Below are 25,019 nucleotides of genomic sequence, written 5' to 3' on the forward strand. Positions count from 1 at the left end.
ACGATGTTCAAAAATTCGTTATTATGCTATATAAATGACTAGACAAGTAATTTATCGATGTTTTAAAAGTATTTCACTATCACGAATAAAGTATTGACTAATGAAGCATTTTATCCCATGTTTCCAAAATTATTTCAACCTAACTATGGTAATTATTAAATAGTTTTTAGATTATGTCCACAATAATAACATGTTTAAGTAAAGCAAGTTTTCAAACTGTATTACGATAGCTAATTAACTAATATTATTGTAACAGCTAACGATGTACTTTGATTTTGCAATACTTGTAACTATTTTACACTAATTGTAATAATATTACATCATATAAATTTATCTTTATTAATATCTTCACTAATTGATATTGTTATAGATCCAGAAGAAGTTTTCTGCCAAGAAGAAAGCATTGTGGTCTTCCAGCGGGAGATCTGGGTCGGAAACGGACATTGCCTATAGTGTTAGACGGAAGACCGGGGTAAGACCCGTCTCAGGTATATTGTTATTCTCAATATTCAGTACTGAACCAGTCTGTAAGTAGTGAAAGGGGATACTATACGTACAATGGGAATTAGCATTACAGACCCCCCTTGGGAACATATACGTACAAGGGAAATTTAACATGGCGAAAAATCGTGGGTCAATATACGTACAAGGGGAATTAACATGGGAATAAATCGTGGGTCAATATACGTACAAGGGGAATTAACATGGGAATAAATCGTGGGTCAATATACGTACAAGGGGAATTTAACGTGGGAATAAATTGTGGGTCACTTTACGTAAAAGGGAATTGAATATGGGATTTTTTTTTTTTAAAAATTTTTTTAAAAAAGGGTAGGCAATTGAAAAGTCATTCTCTTTTCGAGAAATATGGCTGGCCCTGAAAAGGGCCTTTGGGTTTATGTTAATGTATTCATTAACATAAATGGCACCGCATTGGTCTTCTTCTTGTCCTTAGGCTGCGTCTCACTGTTGGTCCGTAAATCAGCACTCTTTTCAGGCATCCTTGTCTTTCAACGTAGATCCTACGTATCCACAGGCTGGTGTTTGTCCTGTGGACAACGGTCCACATGGATCGGACATACATGAGCATGTCCGTACTAAACATCATGGAAGACACAAGGGTGGATGACTCAACTGTGGTCCACATCTTGAAGTGACGAGAACAGGTGAATCAATGCAGTGAACTGCGCTTATTTATAGGCAGAGGAAGGATTGAAACGGATTGAGTTCATTCACCAATCCGAACACGCGTTACAAAATTCAGTCAGCTCGCATCCAATCCGAAGAGAGCAGTCTGTGACGTCACGTAGTCTATATAGATTCGTTAGTGCTTGTGTACAGTCAATCTATGTGACAGTGATTCAACATGACGGAAACTCAGAAAACGATCCATTGGGGTGCACCAGCAGGGGAGACTGACCAAGGGAACCCTGACTTACTTTCAGAAGAGGTGAATTGGGATTTTGTGGATTTTCTTACCTCGCAAGAATTTGTTCCGGAACCTTCGTTACCTTCTTCATTACCGCAAGTGGAGAATTTTAGACAGAGACAGAAAGAAGAATTGGAGAAATTTATACAACGACAAAAGGAAGCGGAACAAGCTTTTCTCCTACAGCAGCAAGAAGAAGAGGTAAGAAAAAAACAACAGCAACAACAGCAAGAAGAAGTAGCAGCAAAGAAACAAGAGGGTGAAAATCAAACGGTCACGCTACTGTTGGACATTTTAGCGGAGTTAAGAAGTCTGAAACAAATGTATCAGACTTCTTTATTACGACCGAAGAGAATACGACCTTCCCGAGCTAAACACGTTAACCCTGTGACTAAGCCTACCGTACCACCCTTAGTGATTTCAACCAAATCATCATCATCAACAGTACGCACTCCAGAAGTAGGCCTTGGCCGTGGCAAAGACTTAAGACAGTTAAAGTTGATTGCTTAAACTCACCCCTACACCATAAAGAAAAAAGGCCCTTTTCAGGGCCACCCATATTTCTCGAAAAGAGATAGCCTTTCAATTTGCCAATAACTCAAAAAATCCCCACCCATTTTACCCTTATAGTACGTGTCTGTGTATGAGTGCGTGAGTGCAGCTTCTTATTTTAAAATCAAAACTCAAAGACACATACCTTATATCATTAATTTATTCTTTTATCCATTGTTACAATCCAATTCACAATTCACAACATAACACTTTAATTAAAAGTTCATTGACTTCTTCTGTCTCCTTGTTTAGTCTCTCTGTTTTTTGAATTTTTCCACCCTCACACTCTTTTCCTCTTCTTCTTCCTCCTCCTCGCTTTCTTCCCTTCTTCTTTTTTTCTCCTGTTTCTTTTTCTTCACCTGTCTTCTTTCTTCCTCAGAAGAATCCCTCTCTTCCTCTGAAGAATCCCTCTCTTCTTCTGAAGAATTCCTCTTTTCTTCTGATTCCTCTTGTTTCTTTTTTGGGCAATCTGGAGACCAATGTCCTTTTTCTTTACAATAATAACAGGTATCTTGACTTTTGTCTTTTTTAGTCCCTGTTTTTTTTTTTTTGACGGTCTGGACACTCTGAAGACCAATGCCCTTTCTTCTGACAAATATAGCAAGTATCTTGACTTTTATCTCGAAAGGAAGGAGAGTAGTCCGTAGGCTGGTCTGAAGAGAATTTTCTAATGACCCCTCGCAAAGCTCTGACGAAACGTTCGATTTGGTTAGTCTCTTCCATCGTTGTGCTCAGCTTGAGAGTGAAATGAATAGTGAAAGGACAAGACACACGCCCTTTTATATACGCTGGTCTGCCATGACTATAAATTAGTCTATGGTGTTTAAAGTTGAGTCATTTGACGTTTTACACTCAAGATGAAACGATCCTATTCATTCGAGAAGAAAGAAGAAGAAAGTAAGAGGCAAAAACGTGATCTATCGCCTCGAACCATGGCTGAAATCTTGGCACAAATTCATGCCAGTGATTTTGAAGAGGACATGAGTGAACCAGAATTTGAAACCTCTAAACCATGTTCGCCACCCTTTGTCAACCCTGACAAATACTATTCCATTCGAGAGACGGAAAAGCGCTCCTCTAGAAAATTTAGAACCACGGCTTACAAATACACGGTGAAGTTTAAAGATTTCAAGGCTGAAGTGCCGTTAGAGAAAGCAGAAGTGTTTATCACTGGGGTGTGGGATTCTCTGCTCACTGCACTCAAGCGACAATGTCAACCCAAAGAAGACGATCGCTTGAGACTTTCCATACAACACGACGGTTTGAAATCCCTTGTTTGGATCGAGTTTAGCACCCCTGCAGAATTGACTGCTTCCAAAGTCATGGACAAGATTCAACACGTGCAACAATCTAATGACCAGTTTGACATCACCGATGGAAAAACCACATTGGACATGACCCACGTCTCTCCTCCTCAAGGGACCGGACGCAAAAAGATGTTAATGGTGAACGAGCTTCGCAGCATTAAGCGTAGCCTTGTCCAAATTCACAATCCTCATCACCAGATGTGTTTAGCCCGTGCCATCGTGGTGGGACGAACCTATGCCAACAAGAACGACACGGTAGAATGGAAAAGAACCTGGAACACTATTCAACGATCCGATCGAGCCAAACAACGAAACGAAGCAGAACTCCTGTTGCAACAAGCTGGCCTGTCCAAAGACACACCCTGTGGCATTCCTGAGATGCAAAAATTGCAAGATGTCCTAGCTCCACGATACACCTTGAAAGTGCACCCTCAAGAAATGCGCGGGCCTCTGTTGTTTCGAGGCCAACATTTTAAGGACGGAAAATACATTCATGTCTATTATCACGATGACCATTTCGATACCATTACCAGTATCACTGGATTCTTGGGATACGGTTATTATTGTGAGAAATGTGATTATGGTTATAACAATCGAGAGCAACACAAGCATTGTGGATCGAAATGCCCAGGATGTTTGGCCTCTCCACCCTGTCTGAGCGAAGAACCAGTGCCTTGTTCAACTTGTCTGCGCACGTTTGTCAGCCCTACCTGTTACCAACAACATCCGAAAACACAAGGTTCGCAGAAGAAATGTGCTTGTCAACTGCTGAGATTGTGCCCTACCTGTGGACAAGGCCTACGTGCCAATAATACCAAGGCACACGTATGTTCAGGAAAGAAAAAATGTCACATTTGTCACCACATCGTGGACTTGGAACACGAATGTTACGTGCAAAAATACCAGCTGCCACGAGAGAAAGAGGACGATCAAAAGAAGAAAGGTAATTTCATCTTTTTCGATTTCGAATGCATGCAAGAGACTGGCATTCACATTCCTAATTTCTGCGTGGCTCATCGAGCGTGCGAGAAGTGCATTCAAGAACCTATCTTCAGTCATTGCCCTCACTGCAGCAAAATTCCTGGAGGGCGTGAAAAAATCTTTCGGGGACCGAACACGCTAGCCGATTTTGCCCAATGGGTCTTAGACCCCGTCGACAAGACGTGGAGCCAAGAGGACATCGAACGTCACGGAGATTGTCATCGTCATGCCACGGTGATGGCTCACAATTTCTCCGGATACGATGGACAGTTTCTTTTGAGGTACTATACGGAACAAGGCACCGAGCGTCCTAAAGTGACTTTGAACGGAGCCAAAATTATTTTCATGCAAGTGGGACAAGTACAGTTTAAAGATTCGATGAGCTACTTGGCCATGCCTTTGAGTCGAATGCCTAAAACGTTTGGAATGACAGAAATGGCTAAAGGGTACTTTCCACACTTTTTCAATACGGAAGCCAATTAACACGCTGTTCTACCCCATTTACCTGAAGCTCACTATTACGACCCCGACAACATGCGTACCGAACAACGAGAAGCTTTCTACGCTTGGTACCAGGCTCACGCCTCGGACCCTTTCGACGTTCAGGAAGAAATGCTAAAGTATTGTCGTTCCGACGTGGACATTTTACGGCGTTGCTGTGGAAAATTTCGAGAACTGTTCATGGAACACGGAGGGGTCGATCCTTTGAAAGAAGCTTGCACCATTGTCAAAGCGTGTTCCTTAGTGTATCGACAACGATTCATGCCTGAAAACACCGTGGCTGTCATCAGTCCTCAAACGACCCACTTTGTCAAACGTCAATACTCGGTCAAAGCCCTACGTTGGTTACATTACTTGTGCGACAAGGAAGACAAATGGATTCAGCATGCCCGCAACGGAGGAGGCGAAAAGACCATCGGAACGTATTCGGTCGATGGCTGGGACTTAGAAAACCCCAAGATCGTGTACGAGTTTAACGGTTGCTTATTTCACGGATGTCCCGTCTGTTACCCTGACCGTGGCACTAAAAATCAGTTTTTACAACGAACCATGGAAGACTTGTACCAGGACACTTGTCAGCGGCGCCTAAAGTTAGAACAGCAAGGATACCAAGTGGTGGAAATGTGGGAACACGAGTACGATCACCGTATGAAAACCGATCCCGAGTTTAAACGCCTCGTGGAAAGTTACCAGTTCATGGACCCGCTGAACCCGAGGGATAGTTTGTACGGAGAGAGGACCAATGCCACATGTTTGCTGTACCAAGCCGACGAAGAGAAAGGAGAAGAAATCAAATACTTGGACGTGTGTTCGCTGTATCCCTACGTGTGCAAATATTGTCGCTTTCCTGTAGGGCACCCACAATTGTTAACGGAACACATCGACCTGAAAAACATTCGACAATACGAAGGCTTGATCAAGTGTAAAGTTTTGCCTCCCACGAACCTATACCATCCCGTCTTACCTCACCATTGTCAAGGCAAACTGATGTTTCCCTTGTGCCGTACTTGTGCCGAAATGTGCAACCAAGACCAGCCTTGTCATCACAGCCAGGAAGAACGTGCCTTGACGGGAACCTGGGTCAGCGTAGAATTGTTCAAAGCTTTGGACATGGGATACCAACTGTTAGAAGTGTACGAAATTTGTCACTTTCCCAAGACACAACAATACCACAAGGGTGACCCCAGTCAGAAAGGCACTTTCGCTGACTACGTGGATGCCTTTTTGAAACTGAAGCAAGAAGCCAGCGGCTATCCTTCCTGGTGTCACACTCCCGAAGACCAAATACAATTCAAAGAGAAATACTATGAACAAGAAGGCATCACTTTAGACCACATCGAGAAAAACGAAGGCAGGCGGTCGTTTGCCAAAGTGATGTTAAATTGCTTGTGGGGTAAAATGGCACAACGACCGTGTTTACCCAAGACGGAATATTTGACAGAACCTTCCCGCTACTTCCAGATGATTCACGGCAAAACCAAATACATGAAACACGTGGACGTCGTTCGCGAGGATTTGATCTTGGTCAATTACGAAGAAGATCTGGACTTTGTACAAGACGACCCTTTTGGAAATGTCATCATTGCGGCTTACGTGACAGCCCATGCTCGCTTAAAATTGTACGAAGCTTTAGAACTGTTAGGGGAACGCGTCCTGTACTTTGACACGGACAGTTGCATTTACATCCATCACCCGATTCAACATCACCCTGACATCGAAGGAGACCGTTTAGGAGCCTGGACAGACGAGCATCCCGACGACAAGATTCTAAGTTTCGTCAGTGGCGGTCCCAAAAATTACGGCTACGAATACCGGGACAAACAAGGAGAAGTGCACACGACGTGCAAAGTGAAAAGACTGACTCTGAATTATCGTACCAGTCAAGTGGTGAACTTTGGGGTAGTGAAAGAAGCCTTACAATCGGGAGAGGATGCAAACTTTAAAGTGACCACTTACCAACCCAGCAAGATTGTACGTTTACCCACTCACCACATCGTCAGTCGACCCTTGGAAAAAGTCTATCAAATTGTGTACCAGAAGCGAGTGAGACTTCCCAATCACTTTACGTTGCCGTACGGTCACGTCGGTATTAGTCTGTATATAAAAAAGGAACCCTAGGCAAGATCGATAGTTCATTGTGACTACCAAGACCGAGCGAACAAGATGAATACTTTCAGAGAAACACAAAACAAGTTGTTTAGAAAGGCACAATTCAAGTGTGGGGCTTCGGAAGTGGAATGCGATTGTGAGCCTTGCGATGGATACGATGCTGTACTTGTGACCTGAGCGATGGCGTAAAGCATCATGGGAACTTTAGTGTCACTACCCCTATCATGGAAAGTGATGCTGTGCGTGTCAAACCTGAGGGATGCGAAAGGGATGCCGCTCGTCCTCTTGGACATTTTACTGGGTTTCGTTTTAAAGGGGAATGTTCACCTTCACGTTTACCCCCCTACGGATGTCATCCAGCCTTGAGCAAACTCCTGTTCCTGTCACCCAACCCTTATCGAAACGAACCTGTGAAAGACGAATATTCGTTTCCTGTGCGTTTGTCGGAATACTACGACTTTGAAAATCGTCTTCAATCGTTCAAAGGAAAATGGCCTAAGTATCTGGGAGGACCGACCCCCGAAGAATTAGCCAGAGCCGGATTTTTCTACTTGGGCGAAGGAGATAAAGTCAAGTGCTTCAGTTGCGGTGTGTCACTTCACCAGTGGGAACCGCAAGATTCGGCCTACGTAGAACATGCTCGATGGTCACCGAATTGTCATTACTTACCCTTAGTGGGACCGAGACATTCAAGTAACTTTACCATAATAATCTGTTCATGAATACTTTACAAGAGAACATTCGTGCTTTGCCTGTGGAGTTGAGAGAACGCATTTACCGAGAGCTGGTCAAAATACAAGTGAAACGTAAAGAACAATTGCATCCGTTACGTCACCGGTGTTTGAACCACTGGTACCTGAAGGCTATACAAGGATTGATTCAATTGAAAGTGTTCCATCGGACAGACATTGATGAACGATCCTCTAGTTTTAAAAATGATTGGTTTGGTATGGACGATTCTACCTACATCATTGTAAACGTACTGCATCGAATTCCAGAGGAAGAGTTAACGAATTACCAACATCTTGAACACAATGTCGACTTGGTGAAAGAGGAAACTTCTGAACGAATTGTAATGTGTAGATTAGTGACTGAACGATTTAAATTCGACACTGAAGTAAAACCATGTTTGTGCAAACAGTACATTTCTTGTGTCAGACCAAAGAGGATTTAGTATGACCTATTCATGGATACTTTGTTAGAGAACATTCGTGCTTTGCCTGTGGAGTTGAAAGAACGCATTTACCGAGAACTGATCAAAATACAAGTGAAACGCAAACTTAAAGTGATTCGTCCGTTTTTAAATTATGCTATGTTCCAAACTACAAGAAGACTGATTATGAGTGGATATTACATTAGGCACAAAGTTAAACGAGGCTGTTGGCCACCACCCAACGATTCCAAAAACAGTGTATATACTTATGGATACTTTACAAGAGAACATTTTGGGCTTGCCTGAGGAGTTGAGAGAAAGGATTTACCGAGAGCTGGTGAAAATACAAGTGAAACGTAAAGAACAATTGCATCCGTTACGTCACCAGATCTCTAACCACTGGTACCTGAATGGTATAAGAGGACTGATTCGTCAGAAATTTTTTCAGTGGTCAGACCTTGTTGAACACTTTCAGTTTGTGGATGATGATGGACCAGACGTTCGTAATTTTGGTTACTTCGAGATTCACTTACTGCAACGTATTGAGGAAGACGAGTTAAAGGATTACCAACATTTGTTACATGGAATCTGCTTAGAAAAAGACGAAACATCTAGACAAACTCTGACGTTTCAATTACGGTATGTAACATTTAAATTCCCTACTGGAGAACGAACATGTTTGGTTAGAAATTACATTTATTGCTTCCGAAACAAAGACACTATAAAATCAAGTTGCCATGCCACGGATTATGTCACATATCATTGAACAGATTCCGTGGAAGGTACTCAACGACCATATTCAAACCGTGGATCATTACCATCGATTATTACAAGAACTTTATCCATTCAATTTGGGACGACAAGTGGTGTGTGTCTTAGTGACTTGTTTTCTGGGATTTCGTTTACCAGCCGATTCCTTGTGGACTCTTTACGATCAGTACTTACCACCTCAATGGCCTTAAATGGTCACGAAAAACTCCTTTTGCTCAAAGCCTTGCGGTTTCATCTGGATACTTCTCGACCTCAACAGGAAAAAAAGATTCGTCAACTTTTAGCTACCCAAGACGTGTATGACGATGTGTGTGTAGCTTGTGACTTACATTCCCATTGGACACATGTCCGTGCCTGGAAAGAATGGGGTTTTGAGGCTTGGACCCAAGAAGTGGCCCAGTATGCAAGAGAGTTGTTCAAGGAAAAAAGTTACTTTTCAACCCGTGTTAGTGACGGTACCAGAAGAACCCGTCACTCAGGACAGGACTGTCGTGGACAAACCTGAAAGACCCTTTCGGGAGGACACTTGTGTGACCTTACTACCCCCTACTATAGAACTGGTTAGAACATTACCCAAAACATGTGGTTGTACAGACACTTGTGTTTATTCCACGTTCATGGTTATCATGTGCCTTTTATTCTTGTACTTAAGCCTTTGGCTTTTATCTATTTTTGTCTTTCGTATTCATGTTTGAAACATTCAATAAACGTGTTCTGAAAAAAAGTATATAAACTCTTGTCTTGTTTGTTTTCGTGTCACAAGTGATATTTCTGACACAATGGCTACCTCTGCTGTCTCTGCTCCCTCTTCCTCTACTGTCAAAGTCATCGATGAACACTTAGATCGTGCCAGTTGGGAGGCTTTGTATCTTCGCCATCCCTTTAACATGCTCATTGCTGGACCTAGCGGTTCAGGCAAAACCGAATTCGTCAAACGTTTGATCGAACATAAACATCATTTGATCGATCTACCCCCTCAACGGATCGTGTGGTGTTACAAAGAGTGGCAATCGGCGTACAGCCTCTTGCGAGAAAGTCAAGGCGATTCCATCGTGTTTGTGGAAGGCATTCCTAAAGAAGACGACGGCATCGTCTCTGACTCCCGTCAAACCCATTTGGTCATTTTCGACGACATGTTAGGAGAAGACGAAGAAGAAATTAAACTGTGGTTCACGCGCAAAGGGCATCACCGTAATGCCAGTGTTGTTTACATCACCCAAAATTTGTTTCAACAAAGTAAAGCCCATCGCACCATCAGTCTCAATGAGCATTACGTGGTCTTGTTTAAAAGCCCTCGAGATAAATCGCAAGTGCAAGTCTTAGCCAAACAGTTAGGAACGCCTTGGCTGACTCAGGCGTACGACGATGCCACTCAAACGCCACACGCCTATTTATTCGTCGATTTGAAACCTACGACCCCCGAGGATTTGCGATTTCGTACCCACTTGTTTCACCACTGGTGCCAAGACGGAGGACCTGTCCTGTACACGTCTCCGTCCTAGATTTTATTTCACTCCACATCAAAAAATCTATAAAAACCTCAGACCCTTTTCGCCTGTCTCACACAGTGTAAACATGACGTCCCTTCAGTCGCATCTTCCCGTCAAATTGATTCGTGCCTTGTATGGCATCAGTCGAGAAAAAAATCCACAAACACGAGCTCGTGTCTTAGAAGCTAGTCTCAAAGAAGTCTTACGATGGTTCACGGTGACGGCACGTCAAATACTCCAAGGAATCATTCAGATTCCTCATCAAACCAAACGCTTTTTCGATCGAAACAAAGTCGCTTTGGTCCAACTGGCCGATCCCCGCATCGACACTCAAACCAAAAAACAAATCATTTTGAAACCTGGAGGGAGCGGTACTCTAGGAGGCGTCATCATTCGCTCACTCTTAAGATGGGATCCTAATGCCCCCAAAGTTATCCCCAAGAAAAAAGTCCAACGAAGCCCCAAGAAGAAAAAGACCAAGTCCCCAAGGAGAACTTCTCCAGTGGCGGGACCCTCCTCTTACCAGACACCACCCCGGAAAAAGAAAAGAAGCCCCCAGAAAAAGAAACAGAGAAAAAGTCCCCAGAAAAAGAAAAAGTCCACAGAAGAAAACTAATCGCAAGAGAGGCACTTCGGCCAGGACGCAGCCTTACACTAGCAAACCACGACCTGCCACGTCGGTGACTGTGTCTCCGGCAGCCTCACGTTTATCCACTTCTCCGTTGATGACACCAGGAACTGAAGAGTACTTGGAGACGTTGATCACACCAAGAACTTCTCCGTTGATGACCCCAGAAAGAACTTCCCCAGTGGCAGGACCCTCCAATTTAGCGGCAGTGGCTGCTGCTCACAAATTACCTTCTCCCAAAATCAAAGTCCATGAAAGATCGGGCATGTTACAAAGTTTACTGGATTTGTCCAAGCAAGAACTGGCTCGATTTAGTCCGTTACGTACCCCTGCACGACGTGTCATGCCTGTCCTCAAACTGATACGACGTAAAGACAATCAGTGGCGACGCGTTCCAGTATAAAAAAGACCCGTGACCAACTCGGGGTATCAGTGTTTTTTTGGTGCTCCTGAAGACTCAAAGATGTCACCCTCCAGAAAACCCCAAGGAAAGAAAAGGAAAGGACTACCACCACGTTTAGTCAAACATGGGGACATGTTATCTGTCCTGTCCAAAGCTTCTTCACCTCTACGAAAAAAACTCATTCAATCAGCCTCCAAAGAGGTCATCGATACCGTGTGCGAATGTTGTTTGAACGTCTTGAAAGGCACGATCGCTTTGTCCAAACACCAGAAACAATGCTTAAGCAAACATCGTCACGTTCTTCGCCAAATGTTTCGAAAGAAAATTCCCATTCGTCAAAAGAAGAAGATATTAGTGCAACGTGGAGGCATTTTGCCTCTCTTGTTAGGCCCCATACTGAAAGGAGTCTTGGGAACCATGTTGGGAGGTCTGGTGGGAGCAAGATAAAAAGACCCTCGGAAGTCCCAAGATCTCAGAATCGACCCCTGACAACCCCATGGAAGGACGAAAACTAGCTTTAGTGCCTTACAAACGATGGATGGAATACCATCGGTGGCAAGAACAACGCACCCCGCATTTACCTCCCAATCCCAATTTGAGCGAGATGTCCCAGTTACAACACGAATTGCAGTCCTTGATGGATCGCCAAGATTTGTCCGAAACAGAAAAATCGCAAAAGTACGGTCAACTCTTGCAACGACTGCAACTCTTTCACCAGAAAGCTTTAGACGAAACAGCTCTACCCACTTTGAAAGATTTTAAGACCTTGATGAAAAGTCCAGCACCATCACCAGTACCAGTACCAGTACCATTGGTCAAGACAGAAAAAGGAAAAGAAGAAGAAGAAGAAGGGTTTCAAACTCCACCAGAAAAAGTACGCAAGTTAACAACACCACCTACCTCCAGAATTGGATGGATTAAAAAGATGATGGCCACCCCTTCTTCATCACAAGAGAAAAAGAAAGTGAAGACAGAAGTGAAACAAGAACCGATATCCCCCGCTCAGACATCCTTCTCCTCCTCTTCAACACCTATTGCCGGTCGCACACGCAAAGCATTGCAATCCAAGAAAATACCCCAAGAGAAAAAGAGTAGCCTCTTCCAAGAGTGGGTGCCTTATTAACACACAAACAAACACAAAAAATGGAAAAAGTCTTAGCCAGCATTTACTACGATCCCTCCCATCCTGCAGGTTACGCAGGAGTTCAAAAATTGTATCGTGCTGCCGAAACTCGACTGAAAAGTCTCCGTTTACCTCAAGTGCAACGATGGTTACAAGAACAAGCTACCTACACTTTACACAAACCCATTCCACGCAAGTTTGCCAGAAGTCGCACCCAAGTGGAAGGCATCGATCATCAATGGCAAGCCGATTTAGCCGATGTCTCTCATTTGGGCAACTACAATCGTGGCTACAAATATTTGTTTTGTGTCATCGACGTCTTTTCCAAATTTGCCTGGGTCGTGCCCTTGACTTCCAAATCCAGCAGCGAGTTAGTGCGAGCCCTGCAACGAGTGCTGAAACAAAGCGGTCGTCACCCTCTTCGATGGCAAACGGACAAAGGCACCGAATTTCTGAACCAAGCTTTCCAAAAAGAATTAAAGAAACGTGACATTCATTTTTTTACCACCGAGAATCCCGAAACCAAAGCCAGCATCGTGGAACGTTTTCAACGCACATTGAAAGAACGCATGTGGAAATATTTTACATATCACCACACTCTGAAGTACATCGACATCTTACTGCACCTGGTGCAAGCGCACAACCAATCTTACCATCGAAGCATAGGACGTGCCCCGCAAGACGTGACTCCCGACAACGAAGTGTTGGTGTTTGAGCGCCTGTTTGGTACGTCCCCGACGAGGGCTGTCCCCAAGAAAAGTGGAGAGTTGGCCGTAGGAGATTGGGTGCGCATTGGCAAAACCAAACGCACTTTCGACAAAGGTTACTTACCTAACTGGACGACCGAATTGTTTCGCGTCACTGGACGAGTGCATGGCCGTCATCCTGCCGTCTATAAATTGGAAGACATGAACGGAGAAGTGCTCAAAGGAACGTTTTATTTGTCCGAGTTACAACGTGTCACCAAAAAAGAAGACGACGTGTACGACATCGAAAGCATTCTCGAACGCAGAACCCGTAAAGTGGGCAAACGACGTGTCGAAGAAGTCAAAGTACGTTGGAAAGGATATCCACCCAGTTTTGATTCTTGGATCGACGCTTCGCAAGTCATCGACTATAAAAAGAAGAAGTGACCATCATGCCCTTTCACACAGCAGACGCAGCTACGTCGACCACTCCTCCTTCACCTAGTTCTTCTGTGCAAGAATTAGAAAAACAATCCTTGTGGGTGTGGTGTGGAGAACGTGTGCCTAAAACGCAAATCGTCTTTTTCTGCCAAATCTTCGTGGTGTATTGTGTCATCGGGGCAGCCATTGCCAATTTGAGTTTGCAACAAGGAGACAAACAATTGTGGACCATTTTATTGAGCAGTTGCATCGGTTACCTGCTTCCCAATCCTTCCCTGAAATTCTCCTCGAACGGGAACCTTGTGTCCAGTGCCAGTGTCAGTGCCAGTCACCAGTCCAACCACAAACAGAACCCCATTTTGGGCGGAGACACGCCTCTGACGTCCAGTAATAACCCCTCGGATAGCCACAGAACTCTGGAATTATGAGTCACCAAAACCAATTTTACTTAACCTTACCCAGTGACAGTTCCATGGAGGTGTTTCCCCACAACACGTTGTGCTGTTACACGGCCAAATTACCTCAGGCCATCCCCTTAGATCACGAAGCCCATTGGGAAGTGGCTTTAGTAGAAATGATTCACCCTACACAAATCAAAAACATCACTGAAACGCAAAACACTTTTGAGGTCGAAATCCTGAACCAACAATTACAAGACACCATGAATGAAATCAGCGGGTTTTCAGGGATCACAAGAACATCCACCAGCAATCCAACCTTCAAAATCTACACCTTGAAAATTCCGGCAGGGTTTTATTTTAGTGGCCAACATTTGGTGGACACTATTGCGGACACGTTCGAGTTAGTCTTTGGCAAAGCCCTGAACAAAGTAAATAAACGTGTCACCCTGGAGTACCATAAAGCTTACTGATGAAATTTCCGGATACCCAAACGATGTCCATCAGTTTCAATCGTGATTTGTTTGATATTTTAGGTGGAGACACAAAAATGGCTCAAACTTTTAATCCGAAGATCAACAGCAATACGGAATTTTACAAGTATTTTCGTTTCCCGGTAGAACTGAACCAAGGACTGAATTTGATGTTTGTGTACTCCGATGTGGTGGAGTACAACGTGGTGGGACACACCTTCGTACCGTTACTGCGTGTCATTCGTTTCAAAGTGGATAGTACCACGACCAGTGACCAAGAAGGTGGAAACACTTATCACGTTCACCGCGAATTTATCCATCCTCATTATTTACCTGTCAGCAAGTCGTATTTGGACACGGTCAACATTGCTATAAAAGGAGATTTGGGACAAAATATTCCATTCACCAAAGGAAAAGTCACGGTGAAACTCCATTTTCGAAAACGGTTCTCTCACGACTCGTAAGTCATGTATCCAGTGTACCGAGGGGTTGCTCGACAGCGAGGACACGGTTTAGGAGATATGTTAAAATCGGCCTTTCGTTCGGTGGCCCCAGTCTTGAAACCGATGGTGACACGCGGATTGCACGCCTTGAAAGATGCGGCACTGACACAAGGCAAAGAATTTCTCCAAAATGTCATCATCGACAAACAAAACCCTAAAGAAGCCTTCATGAGGGCTGGCAAAAATGTCTTGCTGCAAACGGGCAAAGACATTTTGGGTCGACGAGAGACACCTATAAATGCCCTGCACGCTACCGAATCAGGCATTCAGCAAGGACAAGGCAGAAAGAGACGACGAAGAAAACATCCTTTCACCAGACTTCAAGCGAGAAAAATCAAGAAAAGAAGAAGAACCGTTCGAGACTTAGACGTTTTCGATTATTGAGAAAGAGAAAAAAATGATGCACCGAGAGTCTTGCGCCTGTTCCAAGACGGAACTGGATCTGTTTGCCATGCCCCCTACCATGATGACCATGCAAGAATCCCAGTGGGTGGAATTTCACCCCGTCTCCTCATTGACCGATTCTGCTCCCATCGAGTTTGAAATCAAAGGACAGCCCGAAGATTAAATCGATCTGAATAGCAGTTACTTGTACTTGAAAGTCAAAGTTGTAGATAAGACTGGAAGTAATATAGACAGTGAAGCAGTAGCTCCCGTCAACAATTTCATGCATTCCTTGTTTAGCGGAGTGGACTTGTACTTGAACAACAAACTAGTCAGTAGCAGCATGGATACTTACCCTTATCGTGCCTACCTGGAAAATCTCTTGACGTACGGAATAGATGCCAAGAACACTCATCTCAATGCCTGTGTGGTATGGGAAGGTGACGATGAAGGCCAGTTTGAATTATTGGATATTGATACAACCAAAGAACACAATGCGGGATTTGTAGAACGAAGAGACAGAATCAAAGATGGAAAGAGTTTAGAACTGATGGACCGTTTGCATTTGGACATGTGGTTGCAAGAGAAATATTTGCTGAACGGGGTGAATGTCCGCCTGAGACTGAATCGGAGCAGTACCGCTTTCCATTTATTGGCTAATGATGACGATTACAAAACCAAAATCCAAGAAGCCAGACTCTACGTGCGACGTGTGGAAGTGTTACCTAAAGTAGGTAACGACATCAGTCAGACGTTGAGCAGAACGACCGCCAAGTATCCCATACGACGCGTGGAAGTGAAAACCTTCACCATTCCTAGGGGACAGCGATCCATGATCGAAGATCATTTGTTCCAAGGACAGCTACCCAAACGTTTAATCATTGGTATCGTCGAGAATGAAGCCTTCAACGGAGCTATCAAAAAAAATCCTTTCTACTTTAAACACTTTGACGTGTCCAAGATCGAAGTCAGTCGCGATGGCAAGACCTTGTGTACCCGACCTTTCGAACCTGACTTTAAAAAGAAGAATTACTTGAAATCGTACTTGTCCCTGTACGAAGCCACCGGACAGTTAGGAACCAACACCAGTCACGGCATTACGTACGAAGATTATGCAGGTGGCTACGCTTTGTGGGCTTTCGATTTCACTCCAGACCAAGGCAGCGACGAGGGACATTTCCATCCTATAAAATCCGGCCAGATTCGTGTGGAAATTCAGTTTGCAATCAAAGACCACGGTGTTGATGATAATCCAACGTTGAACGTCATCCTGTATGCAGAATTCGATAATACCATAGAAATCAACAGTTTGAGAGAAGTCATTCTAGACTATTAGAAGCTATGGAAGACTGTTATCCCTCTTTACCTAGTGAAGAAGCTTTGGACATGAAATGTGAGGAGACCATGGAAAAAGAAGAAGTGATCATGATGAAGTCAAGATGGCCAGAACAAGAAGCCCATTTAGTCTCCTGTTTTGCCAAACACTTGGTCGAAAAAATAACGGAATTGATCAAGAAAGATTGCTATGGATGTCAAAACGATCATCCCAGTCAAATTCAACACGATAAATGCCTGATGTTGAGTCAAGAAGAAAAATTGGACGAGTATCTGGACGATGCTTGGAGTCTCATCTCGGACAAAGACGTGTTGCATCAGTGGTATAAAGACTTGCGTGAACATTCTTGTCCACCATTAACCACTCAAGAGATCGATCGTATCGAAGCTCTCCTGAATCAGAGTGAGGAAACAGAACGAATAACCGTTTATTCGTCAGACATTTTCAAGCAAAAAGTCAGGATCGAATTGACGACTTATTATTACCTGTGAAGAAGAAAAAAAGCACACACAAAACATGGATACCTGGGAACTTTATTACCTTTTGAACCACAGTTCGTATACGGCTTCTTGGAATCCTGTCGTCTGTGCTAAAGATGAACTCCCTCATCGCAAACGTAAAGACCATCTAGCTTACGTGATCAACACGGACGACAGTCATCTCCCAAGAACCCAGTGGGTAGCCGTCTACTTTCCTCAAGAAGGATGTGTGGAATATTTCGATTCGTACGGATTGCCCCCTTTGGAAGACGATATCATTGACTTTATGAGAAGAAATGCTCAGACCACCCGATTCAATAATGTGAAATTACAAGGCACAGATTCCTTGGTGCGTGAACAGTACTGTGTGTATTTTCTGCATCATCGCAGCCTAGGCTATTCCTTAGAACATTTAGTGACTCATTTTGATCCTCGTTCTTCTACGAGAAATGATGTGAAAGTAGATCGATGGTTTTGTGACCATTATGCTTATCTTTTGTCTCAAGCTAGGAAACGTAGTGTCCATCAATGGCCTAATGATTTCCAACAGTGGAAATCACAATTTCATTCACAACGTTGTCAGCCCTGTTTAAAGTAGATTGTCAATTGAGAAAAAAATGTTTGTGATTTGAAAAAATTGTTTGATGTTATAGTGTTGGATTATTGTTAAAAATGTTAGAGTTGTTTAGTGTTAAGTGATTTTTGAATAAAAAAATGTTGTGTTTTGAAAAAAATGCCTTTGTCTTTTGTTTAGCTATAAGAATGCTGGATTGATGCTCTTTCATTTCTTACTATCCCTCTCATGACACTCACTGAACGTTGCGGCTCAAAAACCGTGTGGGGATGTTTTCCTTCACGTCCGCACTTTGACTTTAAGAACCGGGAGTTGTTTCCAGTCTAACCATCCATTGTCGACTCATCCTCCTAAGAAGATGTGCTCCAAACTAGCTAAGCTCAACGAAGCCTACGTGAATTTGCATAGGGTCAGACACAGTCTGATACCGAAGCCAGAAGAAATAGAGAATGTGAGAATGTAAAAAGTCACTGAAGACCTGATAGAAGAGCTCTTCAGAGAAGAAATGAACAGGGAAAAAGAAGAATGGACAGAGAAGTACAGACTTCAGAGACAGCAGCAGCAACAGCAGCAACAACAGCAGCAGCAGCATCCTGAACCTGACAGAGGCTTTGTCGATTGTCGTATCGACACCAAAGAGTTCTTCTTCTCTTTCCGAAGAAGCAGACCTATTGCCAGAAAGTCTATAATCAGAGGACATCGCATTATTAGAAACTAAAAAAAGAATGCCATAACAAACAAAAAAACAGCCCTTTTCAGGGCTACCCCAATACTCTAGAAAAGAAATAACAATCCATTTGCCAATGTGTGTAAGTAAAGTAGTGTGAATATAAACACTAACTCTTTTTAAAAAATGTGAGGGTATGTGTTTGTGTGTTTGTGTTTGTAAGTAATAACGTACGATGGTATGGATAGTAGATTAAAATGATGTTTTTCTTTTTTGGTGTTTGAGGTGTGGGAGAGTATATTTGGGGGTTAGATTGATTTGAGTATGTGGATAGTCTATTAAAGTGATTGATGAAAAAAATTTTTTAAGATAGGAATGGGAAGTATAAAAAAAGTGAGTGAGTGTTTCTTTTAGGTACGCGCGTTTTTTTTTTTTGTTTTTTTTTTGTCATGATCTAGGTAAGATCAATTTTATGTTTTTAGGGGGATATTTTCCTTCACGTCCGCGCTTTCAGTATAAATTGAAACACGAACGGCAGTCTAGCTACCCTTGTTGATTGATCAACACCACCACCAGAAGAATGAACACGAGATTGGCGAAACTGATGGAACTTCATGTGCATCTGGAATATGCCAGGCGCCTGTTGAATGAACTGGCCGCGGAAGCCATTGTGGAAGACGGAAGGATGAGAGAGGAGGAGGAAAGAAGAAATAAAGAAGAGGAGGAGAGAAGAAAGAAAGAAGAAGAAGAGGAGGAGGAAAAGGAGAGAAGAAGAAGAAATTTCAGAATCCCAGAGAGCGAAAATTGGGATTCTGAAGGCACATATCCTGCCTCTGCTCTCTCCCCCCAAAAGGTAAAAAGCAACTGGGGGACAAGATGTGTATGTGCCGCCAGGCCTGGAAGGTGCCACCATTAACCAGGTGTCCATGAAGTTCCAAACAAAAAAACAGCCCTTTTCAGGGCTACCCCAATACTCTAGAAAAGAAATAACGATCCATTTGCCAATGTGTGTAGGTAGAGTAGTGTGAATATAAACACTAAATGTTTTTAAAAAAATGTGAGTGAATGTGTGTTTGTGTGTTAGTGTTTGTAAGAGCTCAGGTATGTTTGTGTGAATAGTAGATTATAGGTTTCTTAGCGTATGTGGAGAGTATAGTTTGGGTTTTATTATATGAAATGAGAAAGTAGGGGGATGTTTTCCTTCACGTCCGCGCGTTATTTGGTCATGATCTAGGTAAGATCAATTTTATGTTTTAGGGGGATGTTTTCCATCACGTCCGCGCTTTCACTATAAGAACCCACAAAGTTTGATGTTGGAACCATTCTAAGGAATAACTGAGACAAAATGACTCAAGTATCAGTTCTATTTAATCTATTGAGAGACATCTATTTCTGGATAATGGATGTAGAATATGTTTTAGGAAGAATAGAAGAGGAATGGAGGCATGGAGATATGAAAGACTTTGTAACGAGTCAAGTTCAAGGCCTAAAGACAGCAAGAGATATCATAGCAGGAATGATTGAAGAAGAAGTCAATAAGTCAAGAGGCTTCATTAACCCACCTTACTTCAGAGTGGGAAGTTTGAAGGAAGCACTGGATCATGTCATCAAAGTCCGGTGCTTCCTAGAAAAAATATTATATTGGACAGAGTGGAGAAATGTAAAATGGGGATTGGAAAAGGTGAAGAAAGGGGAAGATCTGATGAGAAAAGTAATGGAGGAAGAAGTAGAGAAGATTAAAGAGAAATGGAGGGAAGAAAGAAAAGATGTGGAAAACAAAAAGAAAAAGGAAGAGTTTGAGCGGCTTAACAATAATTGGATGAAAATCCAAGAGAAGTTCCGGGCCATGGGCCACCCGGACTGGCTGCCGGAAACAGAAAAGAAGAAGAAGAAAGGAATGATGGACAAAATAAGAGGATGGTGGAAGAAGTTAAGAAGTTAAAAGAAGAAGAAGAAGAAAAACCCAAAGGCCCTTTTCAGGGCCAGCCATATTTCTCGAAAAGAGAATGACTTTTCAATTGCCTACCCTTTTTTTTAAAAAAAAATTTAAAAAAAAAAAAAAAATCCCATATTCAATTCCCTTTTACGTAAAGTGACCCACAATTTATTCCCATGTTAAATTCCCCTTGTACGTATATTGACCCACGATTTATTCCCATGTTAATTCCCCTTGTACGTATATTGACCCACGATTTATTCCCATGTTAATTCCCCTTGTACGTATATTGACCCACAATTTTTCGCCATGTTAAATTTCCCTTGTACGTATATGTTCCCAAGGGGGGTCTGTAATGCTAATTCCCACTGTACGTATAGTATCCCCTTCCACTACTTCTGTATGTGGTAGATGCTTTGTAGATTTTAAAATACATATGTTTTCTTACAATTATATATATATATATATATATATATATATATATATATATATATATATATATATATATATATATATATATATATATATATATATATATATATATATATATATATATACATACATTGTTCCATTCACTCGTGAAATATTAGCGTATATCAAGGCCATGAATGACAATACAAAACGTTCACAGTTTATGAGCGAAATATTTTCCATATATCTACTTAAACACGTAGATATCATCACCATTTTTCGTAACCTCATGATCTGCCCTTTCTATCCGAACTCGTTAGTAGCATTTCCGGTAGGTTTTGCCGCTGTTAGACAGTCATCGATTACAACACAGAATGAAGTGAATGAAATTATATTTCTCGCCATGGGCAAATCTTTCAATTAAACGCCCTATATTAATGCGCAATAAAGCAGTTAACGGATAGTTGTGAGACAGAAAAGACATACAGCGTCTGCGTACTTTCTCAAATGCGTACGTTTCATACAATTATTAACGTCAGTTTTGAAAAGTAATTATATTTTCCATTGTCCAATTCAAAAAGATATTTATCCATCTGATGATTAAAAACTTCTTTGATTTTTTCAATGAAAAAAAGTAACAAAAACTAATTTTCAATGCTTATTTTATTCCATTGCGTTCCATTTTCCATTGCGTATTTTATTTCTTTTGCGTTCCATCGCGTATTTTAGTCATACCGTTCTATAATCCAACGATCACGTTCAACAACAGCTAGACCGTTTATCAGAGTTCTTTTACATACGGTGAACTGTATATTGTTTTATTTGTGGGCACTTCTCCGTTCTTTAGCTATGTTAAGCTCTCGGCCTCTGAAGTGTCCCACTACAGTCATCAGAACAATTTAAAGGATTGTATGTGTTTCTGCATCCCCCCCCCCCGCCAATGTAGGTGTTTCTTTTTCTGTACAAAATCAAAAAGATTTGGCAGAAAAATGTATTTATTATTTTTGTTCAGGGGATGCTCTTTGCTATTTGCATTTTATTATTTTACGGTGGGTCGTACTCAAAGGGTCCCTTGAGTTGGTCCCTTTGTTTTCCTTTCCAGTATATTTTTTTATGAAATATACTTTCCGCCTCTAATACACGGTCTTTCGCCTGGTTTCTATATCATGGTCCCTAAATTATAGTGATCTGGACAAGGATGAGTCTGATATCCTGTGTGTGTTATATGTGTATGATATATTGTTTTAATCGTGCTATATTGTGTTTGCATTAGGACTAGCCCCGTTAGTACATTTTAATTTGTATTTTGTTATTTATGTAGAGAGAGAGAGAGAGAGAGAGAGAGAGAGAGAGAATTTTCTTAATTGCATCGCTGTAATACCATGTGTTTGCCCAGTCCTTTCCCCTGTAGTAAATGTTTACTGTAAGAGTGGTTAGGAATCGCTCAGCACTGCGTCCACATTACTTAATACAAAAGGCTTGGCAAAGACGGATTCATCATAGACTATATCAGCTATCTTCTTGTCCAGTGGCTTGATTGCCTACCGGATGTAGCTGAATACCAAATACGAGAGGGAGATAACTAGGTTACCGAAACATAAAGCTAGGCAGGTATCATATACATCAGACGAACATGTGCATGATTTTGCAGTCACTGATGATTTTTAAGGGTAATTTCCCTTTTGATTTTATCCACTGTGAATGTTCTTTGGCATGTTGATACATATACCAATACATGCTGCTTGAGTTACTGCTCTTACCTTCTTGCAACACGTCTAGTTGAGTGGGTGCATCTTTGTTTATTGGACACGTTTTTTCATTCTTTGTCTTGTATCAAATGAAGGAAGGCAAACTTAGACACATAGACTTTGTCGTATTACTACACTTAATGACAATACCTTATTGCACGAAATTCGTTTTGTAATTTTTCTTAAACAGAATATTTGTGTTATTTTAAGCTAAAACACTTGCACCCACATGCTTGAAAAACAACAACACCAAACATGTAAAATATGATTGTATTTACAAAACACAAACAAACATATCAACACATATATAATGGAGTGTAGTAACTCATACTGGTGAGAACAAATTTTTAAGTGTCTTTTTCATTTTCTTAAAATATTTTTTCAGAGCTTTGACTTCGTGACATCATCATCAAACAAAGGCAAGCTTTTAATTGTTTATTAAAAATAGTGATTGGTGTATGAAATAATGATTTTGGTCAGCAGTCAAATATATTTGAACATACAATGAAATCATTATAACTCAAATTCAGGTATGTACTATTTCCTACTTTGCTCATATATGTATATGTAGATTTGCATTTTCATATTTTCGTTAATTTACAATTATATTTTGCTTTTCTTCTTAAAATGCTACATACTTGCGTAAATTGTCTTATTCATCTCAATGATAATAGGATGTGAGAAATGTGTTATGTCAGCATGTGTATATTGAAATGTGTTGGCATATGATAAAACCGAGGTGCACAACGGTTCTTACGTACAATATTACTGATGCCATATTTTAAGAAATAAGAACTCCCCATGTTTCATAACATATTATTTTCATGTCTCTAATACCGTGTTTCACTGCACACCATTGTCTTATGTCTTTAATATCGTGTTTCATGGCATACTATTTTCATGTCTCTAATACCATGTTTCATGACATACCATTTTAAGATATATTTAATATCCTGTTTCATAGCATACTATTTTCATGTTTCTAATACTGTGTTCCATGGCATACTATTTTCTAACGTCTCTAATACCGTGTTTCATTGCATAATATTTTCATATGTCTCTAATACCCTGTTTCATTGCATACTATTTTCATACGTATCTAATACAGTGTTTCATGGCATATTATTTTCATATGTCTCGAACACTGTATCTGGTATGAATTATGCCCTTGATCATAAAAAGAGCCGATACAAAATAGAAAATATTTCATCTTCTATGGCATATTGTAACATGTCAGGCAATAATAATTATGAAATAATTGTTTTTTTAATAATAGCATTAATGATATTCATGTGTCATAATTCAGTAGTCAATGTGCCCATTTCAGACTGTGATGTCCACAAGTACATCATTTCACCACGGGTAGACTTTATGCCGGTTACAGGTCCACTGGTGAAAACAGTCTTACATCCTCCGAAGACAGGAAAAGTATGGAGACATATATGTGCAAAGGAAAATGATATTTTGTACTGATCTACATGTATAATGGACGAAATAGATTCATTGTTCTTCAGCAAGGTGTTTATATATAAGAACAATAATTGTATACAATACAGTTTTAATTGTAGCAAAATGTAGATATAGAAGCATTAAAAGTATTTGCAACATTATTTGAATTGTTACAATTTTTAAAATAACACACACACGCAAAATAAAATGCCGTAGAAGATGATTTTTATTACTGGACAGAAGTAACGATCTCTAGATACAAGACTTGCATGAAACAAAATTTCAGGGGAAGAAATATTTTGGTACAAATAAGGTCAAATAATGACTGAAATGTACGCTATCTTTGCGTCAAAATTATGTTTTAATACTAAATTTAAATTTCAATAAATTTATGCCACATGTAGGGCAAACAATTTTTATTCTTTCCAAATTATTAAGAAATCAGTAATTAATTGATGTTATTGCATGAATAAAATCTATGTATGACAATGCGTGCCGTCAGTACGTACTTATAAGTCGAGTTCAACAGCAAAAGCTATAGACCCTGATATGCCGTCGCATAATGAGCTGGCAGATCTGGGTCTGTAGCGTGTACAACTGACCAGTTCTTTCCTGGAAAAAGATCAGACAACCCAGCACCTTATGATTAATACTTATAACCACTCACAAAAACGATGAATATCACAAATAAGTACTTTATTTCGTCAAGTAAACCAATTTTTGTTTGAAAAAAGTACGATCTCAAATTTTCCAGGCATAAACTTTTTGTTTTGTAAACATTTGCTTCAATCAATGAAGAAATACCCTATCACCACCAAAATATTCATGTTTTACGATGTAAGTAAATTTTTGTTTTATAACAAACCTGGATCAAATCTCTTGAACAATTAGGAAAGTACGCTTCCGTCAGGGCGGGATATGACAATGGCCCGAATTATCATGGACTTGATAATTCTCATCAGACAGGAAACCAACCCGATAAACATATTGTAGACATCAGACAGGAAACCAACCCGATACATATAATATAGAACAACAAGTATGTAAAGGTGAACAGCAGACGTCTGGGAAGAACAATACATAGTAT

The 25,019-nt window shown here is 41.2% G+C and overlaps 1 protein-coding gene across 1 annotated transcript in view; it reads left to right on the top strand.

Annotated features, from left to right (window-relative positions):
• The window catches only part of LOC149798895 (adhesion G protein-coupled receptor L3-like), a 79,120-nt gene extending 55,058 nt beyond the window's left edge, over positions 1 to 24,062 (top strand). Inside the window, exons 18-20 of the mRNA XM_089956992.1 lie at positions 371 to 488; positions 22,869 to 22,902; positions 23,811 to 24,062. Of these exons, the coding sequence (XP_089813118.1) occupies positions 371 to 488; positions 22,869 to 22,876 (126 nt within the window). The 3' untranslated portion in view covers positions 22,877 to 22,902; positions 23,811 to 24,062. The remainder of the gene's footprint in view (positions 1 to 370; positions 489 to 22,868; positions 22,903 to 23,810) is intronic.
• The last annotated feature ends 957 nt before the right edge of the window (positions 24,063 to 25,019 follow it).

Source organism: Sinohyriopsis cumingii, chromosome 5 (assembly GCF_028554795.1).
Source record: "Sinohyriopsis cumingii isolate HCF-2022 chromosome 5, ASM2855479v2, whole genome shotgun sequence".
Taxonomy (NCBI): Eukaryota; Metazoa; Mollusca; class Bivalvia; order Unionida; family Unionidae; genus Sinohyriopsis; species Sinohyriopsis cumingii.